This window comes from Halichondria panicea, chromosome 9 (assembly GCF_963675165.1).
Source record: "Halichondria panicea chromosome 9, odHalPani1.1, whole genome shotgun sequence".
Classification (NCBI taxonomy): Eukaryota; Metazoa; Porifera; class Demospongiae; order Suberitida; family Halichondriidae; genus Halichondria; species Halichondria panicea.
In genome coordinates this window covers 1,396,101-1,418,282 of record NC_087385.1, presented here as the reverse complement: position 1 = coordinate 1,418,282, position 22,182 = coordinate 1,396,101, and the positions used below count along the sequence as shown (strand labels likewise).

Below are 22,182 nucleotides of genomic sequence, written 5' to 3'. Positions count from 1 at the left end.
CTTCATTTCTGCAGCAAACTGCGGCCATGTTTCGAAAATAATTATAGTGAAGTATATACACACACCATGAAGAGAGTTGCAGTGATAGGAGCCGGTGCAGCAGGGCTGTGCTGTGCCAGACACCTCAGTAGATTTCCCGAGACCTTCCAGTTTACTGTGTATGAGCAGAGTGAGCAGGTGGGGGGCGTGTGGGTGTACAGCAACCCCACTCCCGGCAAAGTACCGAAAGACGTGAGAGACGTCGTGAAGTCGGGTGAACCAAACAGAATTCCCTTCCATAGCACCATATACAAACATTTGATGTAAGTAATATTATCCACGCTGTCCTTATATTCATATTGTACAGAACAAACCTTCCGAAGGAAATCATGCTGTTTCCAGGGTTTCCGTTCAATGATCACCTGCCGTCATTCGTCCATCACACTGATGTCAGGTCCTATCTGGAGAAGTACACAGAGCATTACAAGTTGGACAGATTTATCCAACCTGGAAAATTGGTTGATTGTGTTTCACCACTTCCTCAAACATCCGCCGACCAGATCGACTCTGTGAGGTGGAGTGTCAGCACCCAGGGGCTATCAACTGGCCAGATGGAATCTGAGGAGTTTGATTTTGTTCTTATCTGCAATGGGTGAGTCTTGTATGTCATAAGAATGATAGATAACGATGATTTCATGCAGACACTTTTTTGAGCCGAACATTCCTGACTTCAAAGGCCTTCTCTCATTTCCTAGACCAGTTATACACAGCAACTTCTATCGAGAACCAGAACCTTTTTCTGATAAAAATGTGCTTGTGATCGGAGTTGGCCCCTCGGGACTTGATATTATGCTCGATATTGCTAAGCACGCTAAAGTAGTCTACTTGAGCAGTAGGAGAGAGTATTTGAAGACAAAGGTACCAGATAATATGGAGTGGCTACCCGATGTTTCTGAACTCAAGGAAGATGGTTGTGTTTATTTCGAGAATGGTGAAGAGAGAAGTGTGGACTGTGTTGTTCTGGCTACCGGCTACTTGTACTCTTATCCATTCCTCAGTGAAGAGTCTGGTATCAAGGTTGTCGAGGGAAAGAGAGTCACTCATCTCTACAAGCACACCTTCAATGTCGCCCACCCCTCAATGGCAGTCGTTGGTGTGAATGCTGGGTTTATTCCATTCCCGGCATTCAATCTCCAAGTTCAGTGGATTCTCAAAGTGTGGAATGGAATGAGAACACTTATCCCAAAATTAGAAATGTTACAGGAAATCGAGGATATTTATAAGAGCCGACTGGAAGAGGGCCTGTCTGCTCAGAGAGCTGGACATTACCTTCAAGAGAAGCAGTGGGAGTTGTACGATCAATTTGCTCTCCTGGGGGGTCTGAAGCCAATGCCCCCTGTAATTAAGAAGCTATACGATGTAGTCATTCAGAGTAGGACAAATAGAATTCGGGATTTCAGAAACATTAACTACCAAATCATTGGAGAAGAATGTTTTCTTTTGGACAAAAAATAAATAAATAATTTTATTGTGTCCTTATAATTGCAATTACTTCAACCATTTTGATTTTTCTGTAGGTGAGGTGCTGAGAGCAGCTTAGAAATTACCCTCGAATTAGCCCTAGGCTTTGTATTGAAGATAATCAATCAAGCTGCACTAATAATTAATTAGCTAGCTATATTAAAGGAGATGCTGAGAGTTGCAGTGATAGGAGCCGGTGCAGCAGGGCTGTGCTGTGCCAGACACCTCAGTAGGTTTCCCGAGACCTTCCAGTTTACTGTGTATGAGCAGAGTGAGCAGGTGGGGGGCACCTGGGTGTACAGCAATCATTCTCCACAGCCGGGTCTACCAGACGATGTCAGAACAGCAAGCTCTCATGGACCTCACAGCAGCACTTACAAGAACTTGAGGTTAGCACTGTATTATTTTATTAGACGATGTTTATTACTGTGTTGTGCAGGACGAATCTTCCGAAGGAGATGATGTTATTTCCTGACTTCCCCATCTATGATGACCACCTTCCTTCTTTCCCCACTCATCGTGAAATCCTCACTTACTTCAAGAAATACTGTGAACATTTTCAACTTGACAGATTTATCGAGTTTGGGAAACTGGTTGAGCAGGTTACTCCGATACCCCTCCCCTCACCCCCAGCGAAGAATTCTCTGGACTCAGTCAAGTGGAGAATTGTGACAAAATCGCAAACAACAGGAGAAAGAAATTCGAAGGAATTTGACTTCGTATTTGTCTGTAATGGGTGAGCATGATTTACTGCCATATGACTTCCGTCTTCTCATACGAAGTTTGATGTGACTATCAATTATAGTTACTCCACACTGTTCACCATAATAGTGTTCTTGTGGTAATAGTGTTCTTGTGTTTACTGCAGGCACTTCTTTGCTCCCTCTGTGCCTGAGATTAAAGGCCTCTCCTCGTTCCCCCGTCCGGTTTCCCACAGTCACTGGTACAGAGAGCCGGAACCATTCGCTGGACAAGCTGTGCTGGTGGTAGGCACAGGGCCTTCAGGGGAGGACCTCATCGTTGATCTATCCCCTCACGCTAAGGTAGTCCATCTGAGCAGCAGAAACGGACCTTTGAAGTCGAAAGTTCCGCAAAATGTTGAGCAGTTGCCTGGTATCTCCGAGCTCAAGGAAGATGGTAGTGTTTGTTTCGAGAATGGTGAAGAGAGAAGTGTGGACTGTGTTGTTCTGGCTACCGGCTACTTGTACTCTTATCCATTCCTCAGTGAAGAGTCTGGTATCAAGGTTGTCGAGGGAAAGAGAGTCACTCACCTCTACAAGCACACCTTCAATGTCGCCCATCCATCAATGGCAATGATTGGAGTTTATTTTGCAGTTGTTCCATTACCCGGGTTTGATCGTCAAGTTCAGTGGATTGTGAGAGTGTGGCGTGGAGAGAAAGCACTTCCTCCAAAACAGGAAATGCTGGAGGATGTTGAAAAAACTTATCAGCAGCGATTAGACGAGGGGCTTCCCCCTTACCTTGCCGGACACTATTTGGAAGAAAGACAGTGGGAGGTGTATCGAGAATTTGCAGAATTTGGAGGTGTAAAGCCACTGGACCGTGTCATAGAGCAGCTGTATAACGAGGCCACCCACGGGAGAGAGAACCAACTGTTGGAGTATCGGAGCAGAGAGTATGAAGTAATGAACGAGGACACTTATCATTTAGTTGAGAGGAAACAATCTTAGTTTTAGTACATAGGTGTGTTTTGATTTGTGCATCACTGCCTCGTCAGTCTATGAACATTATTTATGAAAAATCTTGTGATAATTATATATATATACTGCGTGTTAATGTGAAAATTGGGTGATGTTGCTGATGTCACATGCGCATGCAATTAGCTTCATGGTACAGCTAATTAATTATGTGAAGTGCATGCAAATGTATAAAACAATGCATGCATGTGATCATGGCATTAAATTAATTAGGGCTCCTAGTACAAAGCTTGTATTTTAATACAATAATTAAAAATCTTCGATGACATGATTGCACAACAGCGACCACAACAGTGGAACAATAACAGCTGTCAACAATGAAGACACAAAGTTCACTTGATGATTATCTAAAATGTTTATTCCTGAGATGTGTTTGACTCCCGAAGACTCTTCATTCACCACTCGTCCCAATTTCTCAGAATAGCCAGAAAACTGAACAGTGGCTCCCAACACAGAATCGATAATTGATCCTAGCAGACCAGCAAAGCCACCAATCAAAATCACCAGAGCTTGCGAGGAAATGGTGACCGAGTACTCGGAGAAATTCACAAAACAAACCAACGCTATAAAATAAGCCAGTCCAACGATCACACCACCAGCAAAACTGCATAGCAACCCAACGAGAGTGACTCCTCCATTCGTCCCTTTTGGTACTCTTGCCCCTGTCGTTATGAGTCTGGGGGCTCCCCCCAATACCGAGCCGACCTCTGAGGCCCAGGTGTCTCCACAGCAACAGGAGAGTGCAGACAGACAGGCAAGGGAGAAGAGAGTGAGTGTGTCAGGTGATAGTGGGGTCTCACGAAATCCGGCCACTCGACAATAGAGCAGGGCAGCCACACATGCCACAGTCCCATTGGAGTGCACTTGTACCCAGTCCCTCTGACCTCCTGCAATCAGAGAATTAGAGTCAGTTAATAAATGCACGTACATAAACTAGTTACAGTATAAAAATAAAGTTGTACCAGATTATACGCAAGGCTCTACACGTATATAATTATACATGGTTTTTTTATGGGGTCAAGTATCATAGCAGTTAATTTCCAGCCAATAAATCTCACAAAGCCAAGCAGACGTCTAGTGAGATAAATGCGTTAAATTATTGCATAACCACCTTCCTTGTAGTCTGCCTCGATCCTCCTCTTCTCTTGGCCCCTCCATTTGGTGAGACGAGACGAAGTCAGGAAGAAGGTTAGTAAGGCAGCACAGAAGCACCCACTGGACATAGTGTGTATGAAGCCCACTGCAAAGGCTGCCACTCCACCAGAGAGGCTCAGAGATCCCTTCCTCAGACCATACAGGGAGAGCAGAGCTGAGAGCAGCACAGAGATGGTGATCCGTATCAGTAGACCGTTGGAAATCATTGCTTCTTCCATCATATCGAGTCTTCTGGATCTAGTATTAAAGTACTCCTCTAAATGGTAAAGATCGTCGTGCACGGTAACTGAAAAGGGGTGGGGCTCAAATTGCACACTTTTTATTCTCATAGATAGTAGAGGATTCCTACCTCTACTATCTATGGTACAGTCAAAACGTTATTATAGTATACTGGAAGGAGCACAAAATAAATAAATCTAGCATTTAATGTTCAGTGTTCAGTTTCAAATCTCTCCACAGTGCGAGAGCAGACATCTTGCAATTCTCTGAAGTTATTACAGATTGTCTTTCCATCATCTTTCTCCATTCTCCTCAGAGCCTCCAGATACTCACTAGGCACAGAAATGGGCTCCTTCAACACAAACCAGTGCACAACCTCAGAATAGCTAGGGGTAGTCAGAGAGCCTTCATAGTGGAAGTAGTCTTTCATTTTCGGAAGGAGGTTCGACTGAACTACATCACCAATGTTTTTCTTTGAGCCGCAGCGAAGAACATTCAATGGTGAGAGCTTTTCCCAAACTCCAGTCATTTTGGCACCAGAATCTGCTTTTCCAAAGACACCCAAAACTGAGAATGCATCCTTAGCTGTAGGGTCAGTCAATCCGACTTTCTTGTGAACGAAATGGAACTCAATATCGTACTGCTTCCCGTCCATGTAATGCTCCGCCCCCTCACCGTCACATTGGCCCCAGTGGTAGTGAAACTGGTCGAGGACGTAGTCACCGTTGTACGTCTTGAGGGTGCATTTATCAGCAGTGGAATCAGCAGTAAACTTGAGGTAGTAGCCAGTGTTTTCCACTGTTCCAGACACTGTTTGATCCCATCCAGCGTTGAAAATCAGCGGCTTTAGTTTGGAGCCTTTTGTTGTCTGTGATGTAACGATATCGATGGGTGATTGGTTCTGACCACCTTGGTTCGATTGAGATGATGTCGACAATTGGCAACTGTAGATGAAAAAACATAGTAAATTGTACGTTGCATTTGTACTACAAAACATGTTTGGCTAAAATTAATACTAAATAGCAAACTAAAACTAAAACTGTACATGCATGCAGCAATACTTACTTTAGTCCTGTGGCTTTACAGCCAGGTTGGCCACCATTGCTAATCATTGCAGCACACCTGGATATAACTGTACGAAAGAGGAAGACTGGTCTCAAAGAAATCATCACACCTTCTGTTTATAATTATAGATATTTATACATGTGCACATTTGTCATTATGACGACCATTACCAATTTCCTTGCTATAAATATTTGTCATGTGAATTTTATAAACAGTGCACAACAAATAATATCGTTGAGAATGTATGACATTGAATACAAAAGAGCCAAAAGTTCAGTTTCATCCACGCAATCTTTTCTCCAGAATCTCAAACATCATATACTCTCGAATCTTTGGGAAATCTCGCTGTAGTAACAAAAACAGACAGAATAATAGCCAACGTTTAGTGCAAGACTGTGGCTTGTCAGCTTACTGTGTGCTAATGCCCCCACCTGAAGTTGCCATGACAGTTTAGTATACCATTAGATTCCTTATTCAACAGTGCTTTTATCTATGACAATCCCCAAAGTTATAAAATGTGCGTAGAAGTCTATGGCATACCAGTTGACCATACACTCCACACTTATATGACAAGATCATTAATGAAGCCATAATTGAACACTGAACCTCCGGGGCCATTCACTGAATCTCCGGCCCATTTACATAATTGACCACTGAACTTCCAGGGCCATTTAGTGTATGACAATATTGACAAATAAATGAAGCTATAATTGACCACAGAACTACCGGGGCCTTTCTCAACACAAATCGACTCTTTAGTATACGTACATGTACAATGTACAACCCTAGCAATGACTTCGTGACCTATAATGATACCTATATTATACTGACACACAGACGATGCTCACCTGGTGGAAGCTGAACGGAAGGCCTTCAGAGAGGTGACGAGCATACTGAAGGGGGGGGTGGTCTGATAATTATAACACTCGCAGTGACAGTGCATTTAGTTATAAACAAATACTACTGGATAAGCTTACACCTAACAATGAAAAACTGCTATGAACCTAAAATCACACATCAATGAAAACTGCAAAAATAATCTACACGGTAACACCACCCATGAACGACAAATCACTAGGAACCTGAAATCCCCTATTAATACCAAATACAAACTGCTAGAAACCTTGAAGAAATATAACGAACCAAGCACATGAATACCCCGCAGTCGGACCCATTCTCCTGCGTGGGGATCTTCTTGGCGATGACCTGAGACCAGCTGCTAAAATCAAGTCGTACTCCTTTCTTGTTCTCTGACTCATCCTCTAGATATTTCCTGGGGAACGAAAGTTAGAGAGCCAGCTGAAGCTTTTAATAACACTACAAGCACAGTAATAAGTACGTCTTTACACTACTGCATACATCAGGAGTCACTCCTTTATACATGTAATACAGTCTATCTAATACACGTGCCTAGTGAATTCATACTCCAATACATGCAGTACACACGCATGAGAGGTAAAATAAAATTCTGTGAAACCCTATGTGTCGGCAGTAGGTAATTAGAATAACATACCCAGGCAACTACCTCACAGACAATAGCTCGACTATACGTACTTTATTCTGGGAAGACAGGAAGAGTTGTTCCCGAGAAGAGAGTCGTAATATGTGAGGGTGGAGGTTTTGAAATCGGCAGCTGCCAGACACCAGTGCATGCCCAGGTGGATAGGGAAGAGGACCAGCTCCATGGAGAATATGTCCACCTGCAGAGAAGCCATCATGCAAGCTAGTACACGGTGGAAATGCCGTTACACTCAATGAACAATCTGTCTTGCTACTGCCCTTATTTCAAGATTTCCTAAAACTGGATGAAAGCTCCGTTCTCAAATTTGGAAAGGGTCATAATTTCTATTTTCAGAAAAATATCATGAGCAAGCTAGCTCATTGAAGCTTTCAGAATTCTAAATGCTTTGGTCCATTCGCATTTATAGAGTACTAGAGTTGGCTTTTTAAATAGAGTTCTGACTGTCCAATTTCAAAGAGCTCTTTCAGATGGTATGCTTAATTCTCAGATTTGAACAGGCATTAAAAAGACCATTACACCATTGTCGAAAACACGCCCAAAAACACTAATTAATTGTCTTAACAAGCTCAAAGTACACGTAAGCTTACAGAAAATCATGTCATTGGACCAATGGGACTAAATTTATGGACGTTCAACATTTATCGCTGGGTCCCCTGCATTATTTTGTTGAGTCAGCTCATGAAAGTGGCTGGAGGGGCAGTTCCTAAATCACTGCCGCTCCTACTCCTACAACAGTACTGTTACCTACCACTAAAGCACCCCCCCCCCCCCACACACACACAGTGACACACTGACCTTCTTGGTCCACCGTCTCACACTAGTGTAGCCAGACTGAGAGAGCTTGGGGTAGAAGAAAGAGCTCATCACGTGAACCTTTGGGTGGGCATCGCGAATCATGTTGAAATAGAAGTTGACCACCTACACCATAAGATATACATGTATATGATTTGCAACAACATCTATTATGAAATGTTGTTCTTACATTGTCATTAAGCCAATTTAGACCGACAAAAGTGCAAAGGTCGATTCGAGTCAATGATATATTGAAAGCACTCGACACACACTCGCCTCCTGGCCCACCCCTGGTTGCCATAGTAACCTATAAAAAGTCAGAGATAAAGTACGATACAAAAGTGCACCAACAAACACACCCTTTTACGTTCATCGGGTGAGAGGTCAAAGGTTATTTTATCGGGTTCCTGGGGACATGGTGAGGTGAGCAATGACCTGAGTCGTGTTACCCTCTCATTCTCTAGCACCATTCTCTCAGCACGACACGTCCGCAGTCTGTTCTCAGTGAGCTCCACCTCTACTAGCCGGTCACTCTGAGCATCCTGCAAGCGAGGGGGAAGGAGGGAGGGGGAGGGGGAGGAAGAGGGGGAAGATTGTACATATAGCTTCTGAAATAGCTCAATGACAGAACACACACCGACTGCAAAGGTATTGAAAGATTCGGGCCTGAAAATCTAAATACAAGATTTGATAGGCCTAAACAGAGAACTGCTAATTTGCATCCTTTAGTTTTGGATTAGATATTCCCAACTCAAGATATCGGCCCTCGAAAGTTCAAGTATATTTATGCTACAGGGAAGTTCAACTTTCACCATTACCTCAAGCAGATAATACATTGTAGCAACGCTAACTGCTAAATAAATTCTAGAGACTGGCACATTCAATGCACAGTTTTAGAGGCCTTGCGCTAATATAATAAACTCACTTTACTAGAGAGCCGCAAGTCTTGTAGCCACTCATTCATCTCACTAATCCGTGCAGGCTCTATAGCTGACTTTGTCCTGGCAGGGGGTCTAGAGGAGGGGGGGGGGGGGGGGTGTACTGAAACAGAAATTTAATGGCTCTACTACATGTAGCTGTTAATTGTTACACCTCAAGAGCGGGCATTATGGCCCCACACGTGTACATTGAGAGGGGTACAGTGGGGGGTCTAGTGGGGGGGGGTCTAGTGGGGGGTGTAGTGGAGGGTCTAGTGAGGGGGTATAGTGGGAGCTAGGGGGAATTAGTGAGGGGTCAAGTGAGGGGTGTCGTGGGACTCTAGGGGGGTCTAGTGAGGGGATATAGTGGGGGGGGGGGTCTAGTGGAGGAGGGGGGTTGACCTACAGTATTCATTGGCTTTAATAGTGTACCTCGACAGTGAGGATAAAGGACCTAAGTTCTCAGGAACCTGCCTTTTCGGTTCCACAGCCTTCTTTTCAGTTTTAGATGAACCAGCTTTATCTGCAGCAGAAGACAAACAGCATTAGAATGAGTGTGCTGGAAAATAGAAAATGGTATAGTACCCACTACATGATGTGCAAAATGCATTAGATTTTGCCCTGTGTAACAAATTACATGTAAGCTTGAAACAGTACAGTACATCTTTACTAAAGTAAATTGCTTCTCTAGCACAAATTGAGACAAACATTGGACAGGTAAGTACAGCAGAACCTCTCTTAGTGGCCACCTCTAGGGAAAGACCAACCATGATATAAAGACCAACCATGATATAAAGACCAACCATGATATAAAGACCAACCATGACATAAAGGCCAACCATGACATAAAGACCAACCATTAAAGGCTTGTGAGCCTCCTAACAAAGGTCACCTCTGTGTAAGGACCCAAAACTTGTTCTACAAAACTATCCATTATAAAGGAGTTCCACTGTACATTCCCAGTACACACTAATACTGTACCTGAAGTATTGAAAGAGATGGGTGGTAACAGTGGGGTGAAAGGTCGTTGAGAGCCTGTCTCGGAGTGGCCATGATTGTGAGAGCTGGATTGTTGTGAGGAGGTGTAAGGTGTGCTAGAGAGAGGGTGGGTGGGGTAGTAGGGGGTGGTTTGCGGCTTGGCAAACGTTCGAATGGCTGGGGATAGATTAGGGGGTGTGGTCACAACTGGACTGAATAATGTTCTTGGTGTTTGTGAGGGTGGTGGTGGTTTCCGGGATGGCTTGAGTAACGATCTGTGACGATTTTTAGCCACTGTGGACGATGAGTGGGGCTTGAAGCGTGACTGTTGGTTTATAGAGGTGTGGTTTGGGTGGTCCACAGAGGTGCTGGTATTTAGCGGCTGACTAGTAGAGACGGGAGGAGGGGCCATACTACTAGTGGGTCCGGTAGTCACCTGGGGAGATTAGCAAGAAGCTGTCACATTAATTTTGATTCACAGAACACTAACTGTGCAACAATTAAGAGACTGTTAACACAACAAGTAAATGATGTGGCCAGTTAAAATGGCTATATGCCAAGTACCCCAAAAATTCCCCCATTACAAGGAGTGTGTAAAAAATATTAAATTAAAATGGTATTACTAAAGAGATGCTAACCCCCTCCATTACAGAGAGCTTATAGGGACAGGTAAAAATGATCTACCTACACAGTGAGTGATTGTGGGGAAGGAAGGGGAAAGACCGAGGGAAGTGGGAAGATGTACATGTACTGCACTACCTGACTGCTTATCAGGAGTGGTCCAGTCGCCTCTTGATCTTGTGAGCAAGGTTCAAATGAGTCGGTGGAGACAGAGTCCTCATCGTTCTGAGCTCTAGTCGAGCGTGACAGTCTCCCGCTGACAGCACTCATGACAGAATGGAACCAGTTTACGACAGTACGGAACACGCCCGTGGAACGTGGCTGAGCGTCACCACTGAGACGTGCTCTCTTTGGAGCTGGGGGCTGGGAGAAGTGGAATACAATGACCCATACATTGAGTATTTATTATTAAAGCTTGTCACTCTATAAATGTAGCTACTTCTCTCTTGAAGCTTACAGAGGAGCCTCTGTGGTTGTGTGGTGGCTCAGGGAAAGCTCTCTTTACTCCAACCCGTCTCATATCCTCTTACTTCTTCACTGATCAGATCAAATGAACTGTACTGTACTGGCTGGTAAATTTAATAGTGTGCTTTATTCAGAAAGTTAGCCTTGTATAAAACCGCGTGCTATTACCAAGGGTTGATAGCGGCCAGTATTTGAGTTAGACAAAGAAAATAATTTTAATGTACAAATGAAAAGTATACTATTGTAGTACATGCTCCTCAAAAATCAGACCTTAACTAGCACAAACTCAAAAAATCAATGCCTAACACATTTGCTACTAAAAATTTACAAAATTCTGTGTATCTCAGAACCTACTAACAGCCTGCACTTCCAGTGGAGCTCAAAAGATGTGCAAGGTAATGAAGTACTTGCACAACAAATTTCAGATCTTAACTCAAACATATAAGGTAGTTCCATGCCTAACATATTTTCCAATGTACACATATTCTAGCAGCCATTTTGGAATGATGATGTCATATGATGTAACAGGTGGTGGTCCACTGGAAGCGCCAATAGTTGAACTTTCAGTACCTACACTCAAATTGATCCAATCACATTAATTTTAGTTTAGAAGATTATACACAAAAACGTAGTTGTTACACTGTATAATTATACAATGCATAAGCACACACATTGTTGAAATGATAATAATATAATACACTATACACTGTCCATAATAATATCCTATGATTGGTTCAGCTCCTGCTTGAGTGATTGGTAGTAGTCAGAGAGCACCTGCACAGGGACATTAGCACACATAAGACACAGACACACAAACACACTACCGTATACCTCGCTGTGCATGCGCACACGAGGTATAACTAGTCATTACCACGGATTGCCATGGTACTGATACTAGTACTGATCAATACAGTGGAACCCTTAGCTCTGAAGCAATTAAGATCACTGTGATATATAAAGGCAGGAGTACATGAATATGTACTCCTGATAAAGGCTATGGTCTCAAATGAATAGTTGTAAGGCAACCCCTCAACAAAGGCCTTCTGTATAAATTTACAATGGTAGCCTAAAGTCTTCCATTATGAAGAGGGGCTCCACTGTATTGATTAAAACCAGTCCAGGTTAAAGAACAGCACTATTCACAGTAAGCAACCCTCCTCTCTCCCACCTTCCAGGCCCTGGGTGGCATGAACCCATCCGGTGGGTTGACTCCCTCACGAGCAAACTTCCTCATCTTAGTGCCAGAGATGAATATGAAGTCCTCTTTCTTCTCGGGGTCAAAGAAGTCCATAGCTCCCAGTTTAGTGTTGTAGGCAGCCAGCTTGAAAGGTACTACCTCCAGTTTGGTCAGACCAGGAGCCATTTGAAGTACCTGTGTAATTTAAACAGTGTGTTTTTGATACTTCAAATGTGCACTTGAGCAACACTCAGCACAGAAATTGCTTTCTAAGCTATAATACTGAATATTCCCATCACAATCTTAATACTATTCAGAAAAATAAAGGGACACCCGCAGCAAGTTGCATACAGTCCTCACCCACCTTTTTGCCATGTGAATGCTCGTACAGGTCCTGCTTTGTGTCAGGGTGGGCCATGCCGGCCGGGTCACGGCCCACAATGTAGAAGTTGGCACCTGCCACCATACGAGCTTTGCAATGCCACTGCACCTGATGGGTTACATGCGAGAAGTCAGACAGGTATCACAACTATATTACAGCAAAATCAAACATTTACATGAACACTACAATAACTGTCAAGAGTAAGTCATGTGACCTTAGCCTCGTTCTCAGGCCTTACTTTTTCTTGCTGTTGTCACTGTTCATCCATAAACATAAGAAAGACATAGTGAGGCAGCAAAGAAAGAAATGGGCGTACAGTTAAGAAAAAGTAAGGCCTGGTTTGGGAAATCGCGTGATCCACAAGGATTTTATGAACGTGGGCGATATGTAGCCCACAATCGTGACGTAAGGTATTCTCCCACGCATTCAGAGTAAGACTGTACTGTACTGTACTGAGACAACCACCAAGCTGTGCTGCAAGTCAGATCAGAGAACCAGCGTGGCCAGCTCTGGTGGCAGTAGCTACCTGCTATATGATAATGATGACTATAAGCTATTCTACTATAGCATGTAGAAAGACACAAGAAAAGGTAATAGTGATAGAATCTAAACACACAATCTAGACTAGTAGATCATCTAGCTAAGCCTAAGGTATAGCTAGCTATAGTGCTTGCAAACTTCCAGTTCCAAGTCCATGCCCAGCTTGCTGCAGGCAAAGTTTTATTAGTCGTAGACCTCTGCGTGGGCAGTCCAACATCTCTAGCTCAGTATGCCCACGCTCATTTTCACCCTTCTACCACCCTTCTACCCTCACGCGACTTCCCGATACAGGCTCTCCTTTTTCCTAACTCTACGTCTATTTCTTTCTTTATTCCTCCAATTAATACCGAATTTTATCTCATTGAACGAATAATACAGTATTTTATCTTATTGAACGATTGTGATAAAGAACAGAAAAAGGAGAGCCTGTGTAGAGGCTAATGTGACCTCACCTCTGTAGGGCCGGCGTACATCATGGGTGAGGGGAATATGGAGAGTACAGTGTTCTGAGCATCCAGCACATTCTCTTCCATGACTGCCAGGTGCTGCTTGATTCGGATCTACAGAGGAAGAGGAGGTAGAGACTTACATCATACACTGTGGAGAGGAGGAGGTCTACTCCACTAAATGGAAATAAGTTCATTAACTTTCGAATGTAAGTTCATACTCTTGGATATTATTATTATAGCGGCTTGGCGAACACATGCACACTAACACAATGGTCATTACAGATTTAAACATAATTAAGTGTACCATGCAAGAGAGTTACAGACTGCATTCATGAATGATGTATTGAAACATTATAGTAAGCTAGCATCTGCCCAATAAGTGTGTGCATTACTCACCTTGAGTGGCACATCGTCAGCCTTAGTCCACCCACCCAGAGGATGGAGCAGCAACACTGGCTTCTTGTAGTGACGGCTAAGAATCAACTCCCGAGTATCCTGCAAGGGGAGAGGTCACACTGTGTCACAGTTGGAGGTAATGAATATTAGCAAAAAGTGAGTGTAGATGTACATGCACCAGCCACAGTGTGCCCAGATTTTTCTAAAGTGGCGGCTATTTTCTATCTAAAGTGGTGTCTAGAGATGCCAACCACCGTCCACCGACAGTGTGGGGACATCCATGCCTACGAACAATACAGACTACAGACTCAGTCAGTATAATTATAACTACATTATTATGTCAAATGTTGAGTTGTTCCTCTACAATTTTTCAGCTTTCAGCAAGACAAAAACATGATCATAGACAAACCTTCATCAGGAGGGCGTGTCCGTTGTGGATGGGGTTGCGTAGTTGGAACGCAAAGACAGCATCAGCCCCTCGTTTTCTGAACTCTGTTCTCAGCTCTTTCGGTGTGAGTCGATACTCATCAAGCCCATCTCCCCACGTGATCCTATGGAGGACCTCAATGGCCCCACCCACTAGCCAGTCACCAGACTCAAGAATCATCCTACAGTGAGACAGCACTAAACATTATCACGAGAGAAATGGAGGAGAGACGTGAGGAGCAAATTAGGCTATACAGAACTTTCACTCAAAAGCGGGGTGGGTGTAATTTCGAATGTGGGCATAATCTCAATAGAATACTGTATACACACACATAACTCCCTTACTTGATATGTGGGTGTTTGGGGTTGGCTGTGCCCCACTGACGAGAGCACCGCTCCTCTTTCCTGTGAGGGTAGAACTCAGGGTCACGGAGGATGGCCACGTCCCTGGAGGTCAAGGTTTAAAGTCCAATACACGAATACGACAATTACTTACTTTCCCTCATAGGTTAGAGTGAAGGCACCAGCTTCAGCGAGTCGTTCCTTGTCGTTGGTTTCCACGGGCAACACGATCGGGATGCTCTGATTGGTCATACCGTCGTCCATAAGACAGGCAAAGTGCTGACATTGCAGAAATTCCCTCTCTTTCATGAATCCAGTGAGAGGTGTGGCCCAACCCTCGCTGAGAACCTGATGAGGGATAAGGTATAGTACACGTTGACGTACTACATGCTTTAATTAAGTGGAACCCAAGAAGTCAAAATACAGAGGTAAATTTATAGAGGATTGCATGCAGTGTATAAAATCACAAAATCTCAAAAGATGACATTGCCCCCACACTTAGTTTACAGTGTGTGTGTGTGTGTGTGTGTGTGTGTGTGTGTGTGTGTGTGTGTGTGTGTGTGTGTGTGTGTGTGTGTGTGTGTGTGAGTACCTGCAGCCATTGTAAGTCCAGTTTGGATATCTTGAGTTTGGGCAGGGTTGTGGCCTCTTGAGCAGCTACCACTGGGTCGGCAGAGAACAGCTCCAGTACATGAGACCCGACAATGGACGGTATCATCCCCTGTGATGGATTTGGTGGGTACTAGTAAACACCACTCATGCACACAGTCTAAAAAAGATCTACATGTAAAAGAGAAATTAGTGCGTAGCCTAACTTAGGCTCACAAAAATGTATAGCATATGCAGACTTGTGCTAACATTAGCTGTGATTGTCTAATACATGTATATCTGATTAAGTCATTCTCCATAAACATACAACACTTGCTCTTTTCACACAATCTCTCAGTAATGACAGGAGCACTACAGGTGTGTATAATGGTGCTTCTGGTAAAAGGAATGCTATCTCCTCTACTGTACTACCCTACCTAGTGTCTCACCTTCTCTTGTAAGAAGTGCACTAGTTCTTCCACGCAGTCATCCACGCTATTCTCAGAAGTGTTGATGGAGAGGTCAGGGTTCTCTGGTGGCTCGTACACCGAGTCAATACCAGTGAATCCTGTCAAGGTGCGTGAGGAGTGGAGGTGTGGAGTGTGTGTGTGAGGATCGAGTGGAGTGTGTGTGTGAGGAGTGGAGTATGTGTGAGGAGTGGAGTGTGTGTGTGAGGAGTGGAGTATGTGTGGGGGGTGGAGTGTGTGTATAAACGGGATGGTGTGTAGCTATAATAGTACTGATGACTGAACTAAACAATAGATTGTAGATGCGTATAATACAAATGCATATCAGTAGTAGGCAAACGATTCACAAAGTGTGTGTAGAGGGGGACTGTGTGTGTAGAGGGGGCCTGTGTGGGTAGAGGGGGCCTGTGGGTAGAGGGGGCCTGTGTGTAGAGGGGGCCTGTGGGTAGAGGGGGCCTGTATGTAGAGGGGCCTGTGTGGGTAGTAGAGGGGGCCTGTGTGGGTAGTAGAGGGGCCTGTGTGGGTAGTAGAGGGGGCCTGTGTGGGTAGTAGAGGGGCCTGTGTGGGTAGTAGAGGGGGCCTGTGTGTGTAGAGGGGGCCTGTGTGGGTAGTAGAGGGGGCCTGTGTGTGTAGAGGGGCTTGTGTGGGTAGTAGAGGGGGCCTGTGTGGGTAGAGGGGGCCTGTGTGTGTAGTAGAGGGGGCCTGTGTGGGTAGAGGGGGCCTGTGTGTAGAGGGGCCTGTGTGGGTAGTAGAGGGGGCCTGTGTGGGTAGAGGGGGCCTGTGTGGGTAGTAGGGGGGGCCTGTGTGGGTAGTAGAGGGGGCCTGTGTGGGTAGAGGGGGTACCTTTGATTTGTCCGGCTCTGGCTTTCTTGTAGAGTCCCTTCACGTCCCTCCGCTCACACTCCTCGATGGGTGTGTCAACAAACACCTCGAAGAACTTGAGGTTGGAGGACTCGTGTAATCGACGTGCACTCTTACGATCCTGCCAGGGGATAGTACACAGTTAGTGACACCTATCAGGGCTGCATCCAGGATTTTGGGTTAGGGAGGGGAAAATTGGGAAATGAAAAATGTAGAGGGGTACAGGGGCATGTTTCCCCGGAAAAATGTTGATATATTTGAGGGCTTTAGATCGATTCTGGTGCAAATTCAGCTCACACAGTCATCATAATTGTAGCAGTACAAACGCTATTTAATTACCCCCCTCGCCCCCGCCCCCTCAATGCAGCCTGCTCGTACCATGTACATGTGAGGGGGTAGGTTCACAGTTAGTACAGTGACACCTCGTACTCAAGATATATGTACATGTCAGGGGGTAGGTACACAGTAATTAGTACAGTGACACCTCGTACCATGTACATGTCAGGGGGTAGGTACACAGTAATTAGTACAATGACACCTCGTACCATGTACATGTCAGGGGGTAGGTACACAGTTAGTACAGTGACACCTCGTACCATGTACATGTCAGGGGGTAGGTACACAGTAATTAGTACAGTGACACCTCGTACCATGTACATGTCAGGGGGTAGGTACACAGTTAGTACAGTGACACCTCGTACCATGTACATGTCAGGGGGTAGGCCAGTACACAGTTAGTACAGTGACACCTCGTACCATGTACATGTCAGGGGGTAGGCCAGTACACAGTTAGTACAGTGACACCTCGTACCATGTACATGTCAGGGGGTAGGCCAGTACACAGTTAGTACAGTGACACCTCGTACCATGTACATGTCAGGGGGTAGGTACACAGTTAGTACACTGACACCTCGTACCATGTACATGTCAGGGGGTAGGTACACAGTTAGTACACTGACACCTCGTACCATGTACATGTCAGGGGGTAGGCAGGTACACAGTTAGTGACACCTCGTACCATGTACATGTCAGGGGGTAGGTACACAGTTAGTACAGTGACACCTCGTACCATGTACATGTCAGGGGGTAGGTACACAGTTAGTACAGTGACACCTCATACCATGTACATGTCAGGGGGTAGGTACACAGTTAGTGACACCTCGTACCATGTACATGTCAGGAGTAGGCCGGTACACAGTTAGTGACACCTCGTACTCAAGATCATGTACTTAATTCATACGCAGAGTGGTGTTAGAAACAGGTGGTTCTATTAACACACCTACACAACAATTTATGTGAGCTACATGTACTCATAATTATAGCAAAATAAAAGTTAGTGGTCTTAGAACAGGTTAACATGAAGTGTCAAATAGATCAAAGGTTTGAAACTACAACCAAGCATGGCTTAATCTACAACATTCTCTAGGGTTACCTATAGGTACACGATAACGATACAATCGATAATCTACAGTCTGCTCCACTCACCTCAGCATAAGGAGAGATGAATGAAGAGAGAACCACGATACCAGAATCAGCAAATAATTTGGCCACTTCTGAGATCCTTCGAATATTTTCCCTTCTATCACTAGGGGTGAAACTTAAATTCTTGTTGAGCCCTGTCCGAGAGAGAAACAAACATTATATAGTTTTAACAGTATTTCTCAATAATATTTTGACAGATGCTAGCAAGATTTGCCATACAATAATGGCGACCACAAACAAAGAATGCATGGTCTAGCACAATAATGGCGACTGTATTTTAAACGAAGAATGCATGGAAGCCATAATGGACGAATTTTCTGGCCATAGCAACAATATTAGTGAAGTCATACCCAACATTACTAATGTGTACCAGTGGGGTATAAGAAGCTAGGTATTGGAATGTATACAGTGATAAGTATGGCTGCAATTAAGACATTTACCTGTTCTGATGTTGTCACCGTCCAGTCCATAGCAAGGAATGGAGTGTGCTGTGAGGTAGTCCTCCAGTGCAAAGCTGTGAACACACAAACATAGCACGTGTATTAAAGAAGTGAAACAAGCTGTTCTGTTGTGTATGCGCCACTAGCTACTCATCACGTCACTGATTAGTTGGCTACAGATAGCATACTAATAATAATTATGTCATGATGGCATTATATTTAGCCAGAGTCGAACTAGTGATTACAATAAATGCACAGGTAAAAGGTAAAAGTTAACCTAAACATGAATATGACAGGCATGGCACGAGGTTACACTATAGTCCATACGCACTATAAATCAATCACTATGGTCACCTGAGAGTGGTCTTGCCAGCTCCACTCAGCCCTGTGAACCAGACACAGCACCCACGGAAACCACCACGCTGACCAATCACCTGCCCTCGCTTGGAGCGAGTCACAAGACCAGGCTGAAACGTCACATTCGTAGCCTTCACAATGTCCTACAATGAAAGCATACAATTTCAACCACAAGTAAAACATAGCCGGCCGGCCAGTATCACATCTCCCTGCATGAAAATCAGCTCCCCATAATCAATGTCCTAGCAGCATGTACAGGACTAGACTAGATTAGCTATAAATAATATGAGCTTACCAAGCTTCTTTGAGAGTTGTAATCCTTTCTAGAGTCAGGTGGGGATCCGGTGCTCATTTCAGCCATCTCAACAGCAGGGTTTTCCTTGCAGAAGAAGAAGAACCGTACTTGTACGTATTATATTAAAGTTTCAACCATAGATAAAAGAGAGCTCTTTTATGCTCTTTTATCTATGAACAACAGCTGCAGGTATTTCACACCGTTATGTTGCGGTCAAGTACAAGTTTGTGTGGGCGTTGACCAAACAAAAGCCACGTGGCTAATGAAGAGAGTTCAAAGGTCAAAAGAGAATGGAGCTAGAAGAAGACACAGAGCCCTCTACTGCAGATGTGAACGGTATGTGACCTCTCTATAGTGATAATGAGAGATATACTATGTGACTGTCTGTATTCACTACAGCTCGATGGAGTGGTCAGTGTCAGCTCCCGTTGGCTAGGGTGAAGAATATCATAAAGTCTGACCCCGATATCACGCTAGCAAGTCATGACGCCACTCTCCTCATAGCAAAGGCAGAATAAGTGTATAAGAGTATTGAGTGTATTAATAAAGTGTATTTCCCAAGCCTTTTAGGAACGTAGGAAGGTGTGTTGTGATTAATACGAGGCTGAACGTTCACTCAAGAGTAGATTAAGAGTACTCTTTATACCTACTCTTGATTCACTGCATACAATAAAATAAAGGATAGTAGTGTGACTGGAATCCCAATCGTAGTTACTATATACAGAAAATTTAGAGTGGCAGTTTATTGTCAACTACATGTACTTTATTTATTTTCTGGCTGTATCTTACACCTATGTACGGTTCTCTCCCCACATGCAGGCCACTGAGCTGTTCATAGTGCACCTGGCCAAGCAGTCGTACGGGCACACAGTGAAGGGGAAGAGGAAGACCATCCAGAGACGAGACCTAGATGCATGCATACCTCAGGAGGACTCTTTAGCATTCTTAGAGGGAGCTGTGGACTGAGTCATTGACCATCTTATCAATATCATGCGTATAATTATGTTGTGTCAATGATTGATTCACATTTTCATTCCAAAAGATAAATATTTCTAACACATGTGCATGCGTACTCATTCAAATAACTATTAAAAAATCATCAAACAAATCAAACAAACATTATCTGCAAAGTTAACAAATCAATCAAACCTTATCTGCAAAGTTCGAATACAAAAGTCCAACTGAAGATATTGCGTCACCTAGGCCAACAGTTTTCAGAGGTTTCTTACAAACTAATACGGGACTCATATGAAAGTTCACACTACCTCTTCTCCATTGCACGACTGCACTTGTTCGAGGATTGTATTTTAGAGTCTCTGACAACTGCTCGTCGTTCGCAGAGAGCTGATACGATTTCAACCGTAGCTCGAATTTTTCAGAGTCAATTTTGTCAGTATCACACGCTTGCAGTCCAGCTATCGTAGCTCCTGCTATTACGGATTGTTTAGCATTTGTCCAAGGTCCATTATCGAGAGTGGTCACCATGTGGAAAGTCAGAGAGTGGAAGTGAACTCGTGTCAATCTTGAAGACGGTCGATTGGAGTACTCGTCCATCAGCCAAAGAAGGAGATCAGAGACATATCCTACTGGTGGTTTAGAGGGGATTTTGGAGAAGTTTGCATGTGCCGCTAAAGCAGCTGAACGTAGTTCTTGCTCGTTGAGTCCTAAAGAGTCTATTCTTGAAAACAGAGTATCTGCCAGTTTATTAAAGTAGTCTAGGTCACCGACGGTAGCTAGTTCCCAGTGTACCGGAATTGATCGTGGAATAGAGTCCAAAAGTTTAGCGATGTCGGCTAATCGAGAAGTTTGAAAGTCCATTGATTGTCCGTCCAATAGATGAGCTCCTGATAAGACGATAAGATCAGGGTTAAAGTCTGTTAAATTATCCTGGAATTGTTCAAGGGCTACCAGTCTTGAATTTGAGAGATCGTGAGAGAAGATGACGCGATTGGCACAAGAGGCCGTGACCTTTCCCCACGTCCCTCCCTTGGGGTACTCCAGGATCATGTGCACCTCGTCCACGCTTGAGCTGCTCAGAGAAGGTGTGAGAATGTCCTTGTGCAGTAGTCCTTTGAGTGTAGGGCCAACTGGACCCACCAACATCACCTGGGGGAGGAACACACACATTACCATTGTCAACACATGATTACCACAATGAATTACTGGCTCTATAGTACCTTCACATCTGATACCAATTGCTGTATTTTTTGAGCCATTAGAGCACCATTCCCACCAATGTGATACTGTAAATAAGAAAGAGAATGCGCACAAGTTTATATCGATCATCATCCAGCATCACATGATATTATATAATCACCAAACTTACAGCATGCTTGATGCTGCTAGCTTTCTCCACGATCTTCAGGAAAAGTCCCTGATCAACAAACACCCTCTCCAGGCCGGCACAGTGCTCCATTGAGTATCCCACCAGCTGCTCTAGGTCCGACAGACTAGTCAGTGACGAGTGATCTTCAGGGGAGCTGGGCCCCACCTCCATGGCTGACAGCAGATCTAACGCTGACACTATAAGGTCCAGATTGGAGTTGACCCTGTAAAAAGCACAGATGAAAGTCAATCTATGATTCAACTATATAGAGTTACTGTAGGACGGTAGACGTAGACGTAGCGCCATGTACTCAAACATTAAAGCACAACTTGGACATTATGCCTATAGATATCGATCAGTGCCATACAAAATGTACGGACATAGTTGTACAAACGTAAAATCATTCAAAATTCAGACGCATGTACTCTTTTTAAATAAATTATGATCAACAGGGTGGTGCATGTGATGTGTTACCCTATTGCAATCCTGGATCGTTTTCTTGCAGGTGGAGTGATCTCTCTGTCCCAGCTGGCTGCCACATCCTCCACATCATTCCTTCTCCCTTCCAGGGGGCAATAGAACTCGTAGATAAGTGCAGTAGCCACCAAAAGAGTACCCAAAATAACACTGTTACTCAGCATGACTTCTGAACAAAATAGGGGGGAGGGGCTGAGGAGGAGTGATTTAGCCTAATATCCAAAT

At 44.2% G+C, this 22,182-nt stretch overlaps 8 protein-coding genes across 9 annotated transcripts in view; 3 read left to right on the top strand and 5 right to left on the bottom strand.

Annotated features, from left to right (window-relative positions):
* Nucleotides 1-22,182, top strand: part of LOC135340996 (partitioning defective 6 homolog gamma-like) — a 53,971-nt gene that overhangs the window by 5,598 nt on the left and 26,191 nt on the right. The window lies entirely within an intron of this gene.
* Nucleotides 21-3,291, top strand: LOC135341232 (uncharacterized). The gene is made up of 6 exons (XM_064537747.1): nt 21-302; nt 347-631; nt 681-1,488; nt 1,651-1,889; nt 1,940-2,236; nt 2,369-3,291. The coding sequence occupies exons 1-6, from the start codon at nt 67-69 to the stop codon at nt 3,189-3,191; spliced, it is 2,688 nt and encodes an 895-aa protein (XP_064393817.1). The 5' UTR covers nt 21-66; the 3' UTR covers nt 3,192-3,291.
* Nucleotides 3,449-4,657, bottom strand: LOC135340995 (transmembrane protein 19-like). Its single transcript, XM_064537441.1, has 2 exons — nt 4,330-4,657; nt 3,449-4,105 (listed from the first exon to the last, which is right to left on the bottom strand). Exons 1-2 carry the CDS (start codon nt 4,592-4,594, stop codon nt 3,468-3,470), a joined length of 903 nt encoding a protein of 300 aa, XP_064393511.1. The 5' UTR covers nt 4,595-4,657; the 3' UTR covers nt 3,449-3,467.
* LOC135340997 (carbonic anhydrase 2-like) lies at nt 4,671-5,819 on the bottom strand. The gene is made up of 2 exons (XM_064537444.1): nt 5,658-5,819; nt 4,671-5,536 (listed from the first exon to the last, which is right to left on the bottom strand). Exons 1-2 carry the CDS (start codon nt 5,759-5,761, stop codon nt 4,804-4,806), a joined length of 837 nt encoding a protein of 278 aa, XP_064393514.1. The 5' UTR covers nt 5,762-5,819; the 3' UTR covers nt 4,671-4,803.
* LOC135340986 (sentrin-specific protease 1-like) lies at nt 5,824-11,084 on the bottom strand. 2 transcript variants are annotated; one of them, XM_064537431.1, is made up of 12 exons: nt 10,945-11,084; nt 10,626-10,850; nt 9,870-10,302; nt 9,321-9,411; nt 8,897-8,984; nt 8,331-8,513; nt 8,162-8,278; nt 7,975-8,097; nt 7,212-7,357; nt 6,801-6,930; nt 6,506-6,550; nt 5,824-6,002 (listed from the first exon to the last, which is right to left on the bottom strand). In XM_064537431.1, exons 1-12 carry the CDS (start codon nt 11,005-11,007, stop codon nt 5,937-5,939), a joined length of 1,710 nt encoding a protein of 569 aa, XP_064393501.1. In that variant the 5' UTR covers nt 11,008-11,084; the 3' UTR covers nt 5,824-5,936. The 2 variants fall into 2 exon arrangements, with proteins under 2 accessions (XP_064393501.1, XP_064393502.1); XM_064537432.1 differs by having other exon boundaries at nt 9,363-9,411.
* LOC135340985 (bifunctional 3'-phosphoadenosine 5'-phosphosulfate synthase-like) lies at nt 11,529-19,295 on the bottom strand. The gene is made up of 15 exons (XM_064537430.1): nt 19,155-19,295; nt 18,857-19,002; nt 18,503-18,576; nt 18,066-18,196; nt 16,563-16,701; nt 15,702-15,820; nt 15,257-15,385; nt 14,819-15,012; nt 14,668-14,769; nt 14,306-14,504; nt 13,897-13,995; nt 13,504-13,611; nt 12,494-12,619; nt 12,121-12,324; nt 11,529-11,726 (listed from the first exon to the last, which is right to left on the bottom strand). The coding sequence occupies exons 1-15, from the start codon at nt 19,218-19,220 to the stop codon at nt 11,676-11,678; spliced, it is 1,887 nt and encodes a 628-aa protein (XP_064393500.1). The 5' UTR covers nt 19,221-19,295; the 3' UTR covers nt 11,529-11,675.
* Nucleotides 19,334-20,201, top strand: LOC135341000 (DNA polymerase epsilon subunit 4-like). Its single transcript, XM_064537448.1, has 3 exons — nt 19,334-19,490; nt 19,554-19,663; nt 19,974-20,201. The coding sequence occupies exons 1-3, from the start codon at nt 19,445-19,447 to the stop codon at nt 20,118-20,120; spliced, it is 303 nt and encodes a 100-aa protein (XP_064393518.1). The 5' UTR covers nt 19,334-19,444; the 3' UTR covers nt 20,121-20,201.
* LOC135340989 (ADP-dependent glucokinase-like) lies at nt 20,172-22,147 on the bottom strand. The gene is made up of 4 exons (XM_064537434.1): nt 21,955-22,147; nt 21,481-21,703; nt 21,332-21,397; nt 20,172-21,260 (listed from the first exon to the last, which is right to left on the bottom strand). Exons 1-4 carry the CDS (start codon nt 22,119-22,121, stop codon nt 20,298-20,300), a joined length of 1,419 nt encoding a protein of 472 aa, XP_064393504.1. The 5' UTR covers nt 22,122-22,147; the 3' UTR covers nt 20,172-20,297.

Bases quoted from the DNA above. Each gene is read 5' to 3' on its own strand.
- LOC135341232 (XM_064537747.1), top strand. From the start codon at position 67: ATGAAGAGAGTTGCAGTGATAGGAGCCGGTGCAGCAGGGCTGTGCTGT. The intron at 303-346 runs GTAAGTAATATT...CATATTGTACAG, and splicing joins ACCATATACAAACATTTGAT to AACAAACCTTCCGAAGGAAA. The intron at 1,890-1,939 runs GTTAGCACTGTA...TGTGTTGTGCAG, and splicing joins AGCACTTACAAGAACTTGAG to GACGAATCTTCCGAAGGAGA.
- LOC135340995 (XM_064537441.1), bottom strand. From the start codon at position 4,594: ATGATGGAAGAAGCAATGATTTCCAACGGTCTACTGATACGGATCACC. The intron at 4,106-4,329 runs GTGGTTATGCAA...CTCTGATTGCAG, and splicing joins CGAGGCAGACTACAAGGAAG to GAGGTCAGAGGGACTGGGTA.
- LOC135340997 (XM_064537444.1), bottom strand. From the start codon at position 5,761: ATGATTTCTTTGAGACCAGTCTTCCTCTTTCGTACAGTTATATCCAGG. The intron at 5,537-5,657 runs GTAAGTATTGCT...TTTCATCTACAG, and splicing joins TGTAAAGCCACAGGACTAAA to TTGCCAATTGTCGACATCAT.
- LOC135340986 (XM_064537431.1), bottom strand. From the start codon at position 11,007: ATGAGACGGGTTGGAGTAAAGAGAGCTTTCCCTGAGCCACCACACAAC. The intron at 8,279-8,330 runs GTGTGTTTGTTG...GACTTTTTATAG, and splicing joins CACCCGATGAACGTAAAAGG to GTTACTATGGCAACCAGGGG. The intron at 8,098-8,161 runs GTAAGAACAACA...CTTATGGTGTAG, and splicing joins TAAATTGGCTTAATGACAAT to GTGGTCAACTTCTATTTCAA.
- LOC135340985 (XM_064537430.1), bottom strand. From the start codon at position 19,220: ATGGCTGAAATGAGCACCGGATCCCCACCTGACTCTAGAAAGGATTAC. The intron at 16,702-18,065 runs GTGAGTGGAGCA...ATCCCCTGGCAG, and splicing joins TCATCTCTCCTTATGCTGAG to GATCGTAAGAGTGCACGTCG. The intron at 15,013-15,256 runs GTACTCACACAC...ATCCCTCATCAG, and splicing joins TGGACTTACAATGGCTGCAG to GTTCTCAGCGAGGGTTGGGC.
- LOC135341000 (XM_064537448.1), top strand. From the start codon at position 19,445: ATGGAGCTAGAAGAAGACACAGAGCCCTCTACTGCAGATGTGAACG. The intron at 19,491-19,553 runs GTATGTGACCTC...TATTCACTACAG, and splicing joins CTCTACTGCAGATGTGAACG to CTCGATGGAGTGGTCAGTGT. The intron at 19,664-19,973 runs GCAGAATAAGTG...CCCCACATGCAG, and splicing joins CCACTCTCCTCATAGCAAAG to GCCACTGAGCTGTTCATAGT.
- LOC135340989 (XM_064537434.1), bottom strand. From the start codon at position 22,121: ATGCTGAGTAACAGTGTTATTTTGGGTACTCTTTTGGTGGCTACTGCA. The intron at 21,398-21,480 runs GTAAGTTTGGTG...TCTTATTTACAG, and splicing joins CTAGCAGCATCAAGCATGCT to TATCACATTGGTGGGAATGG. The intron at 21,261-21,331 runs GTACTATAGAGC...TTCCTCCCCCAG, and splicing joins AATTGGTATCAGATGTGAAG to GTGATGTTGGTGGGTCCAGT.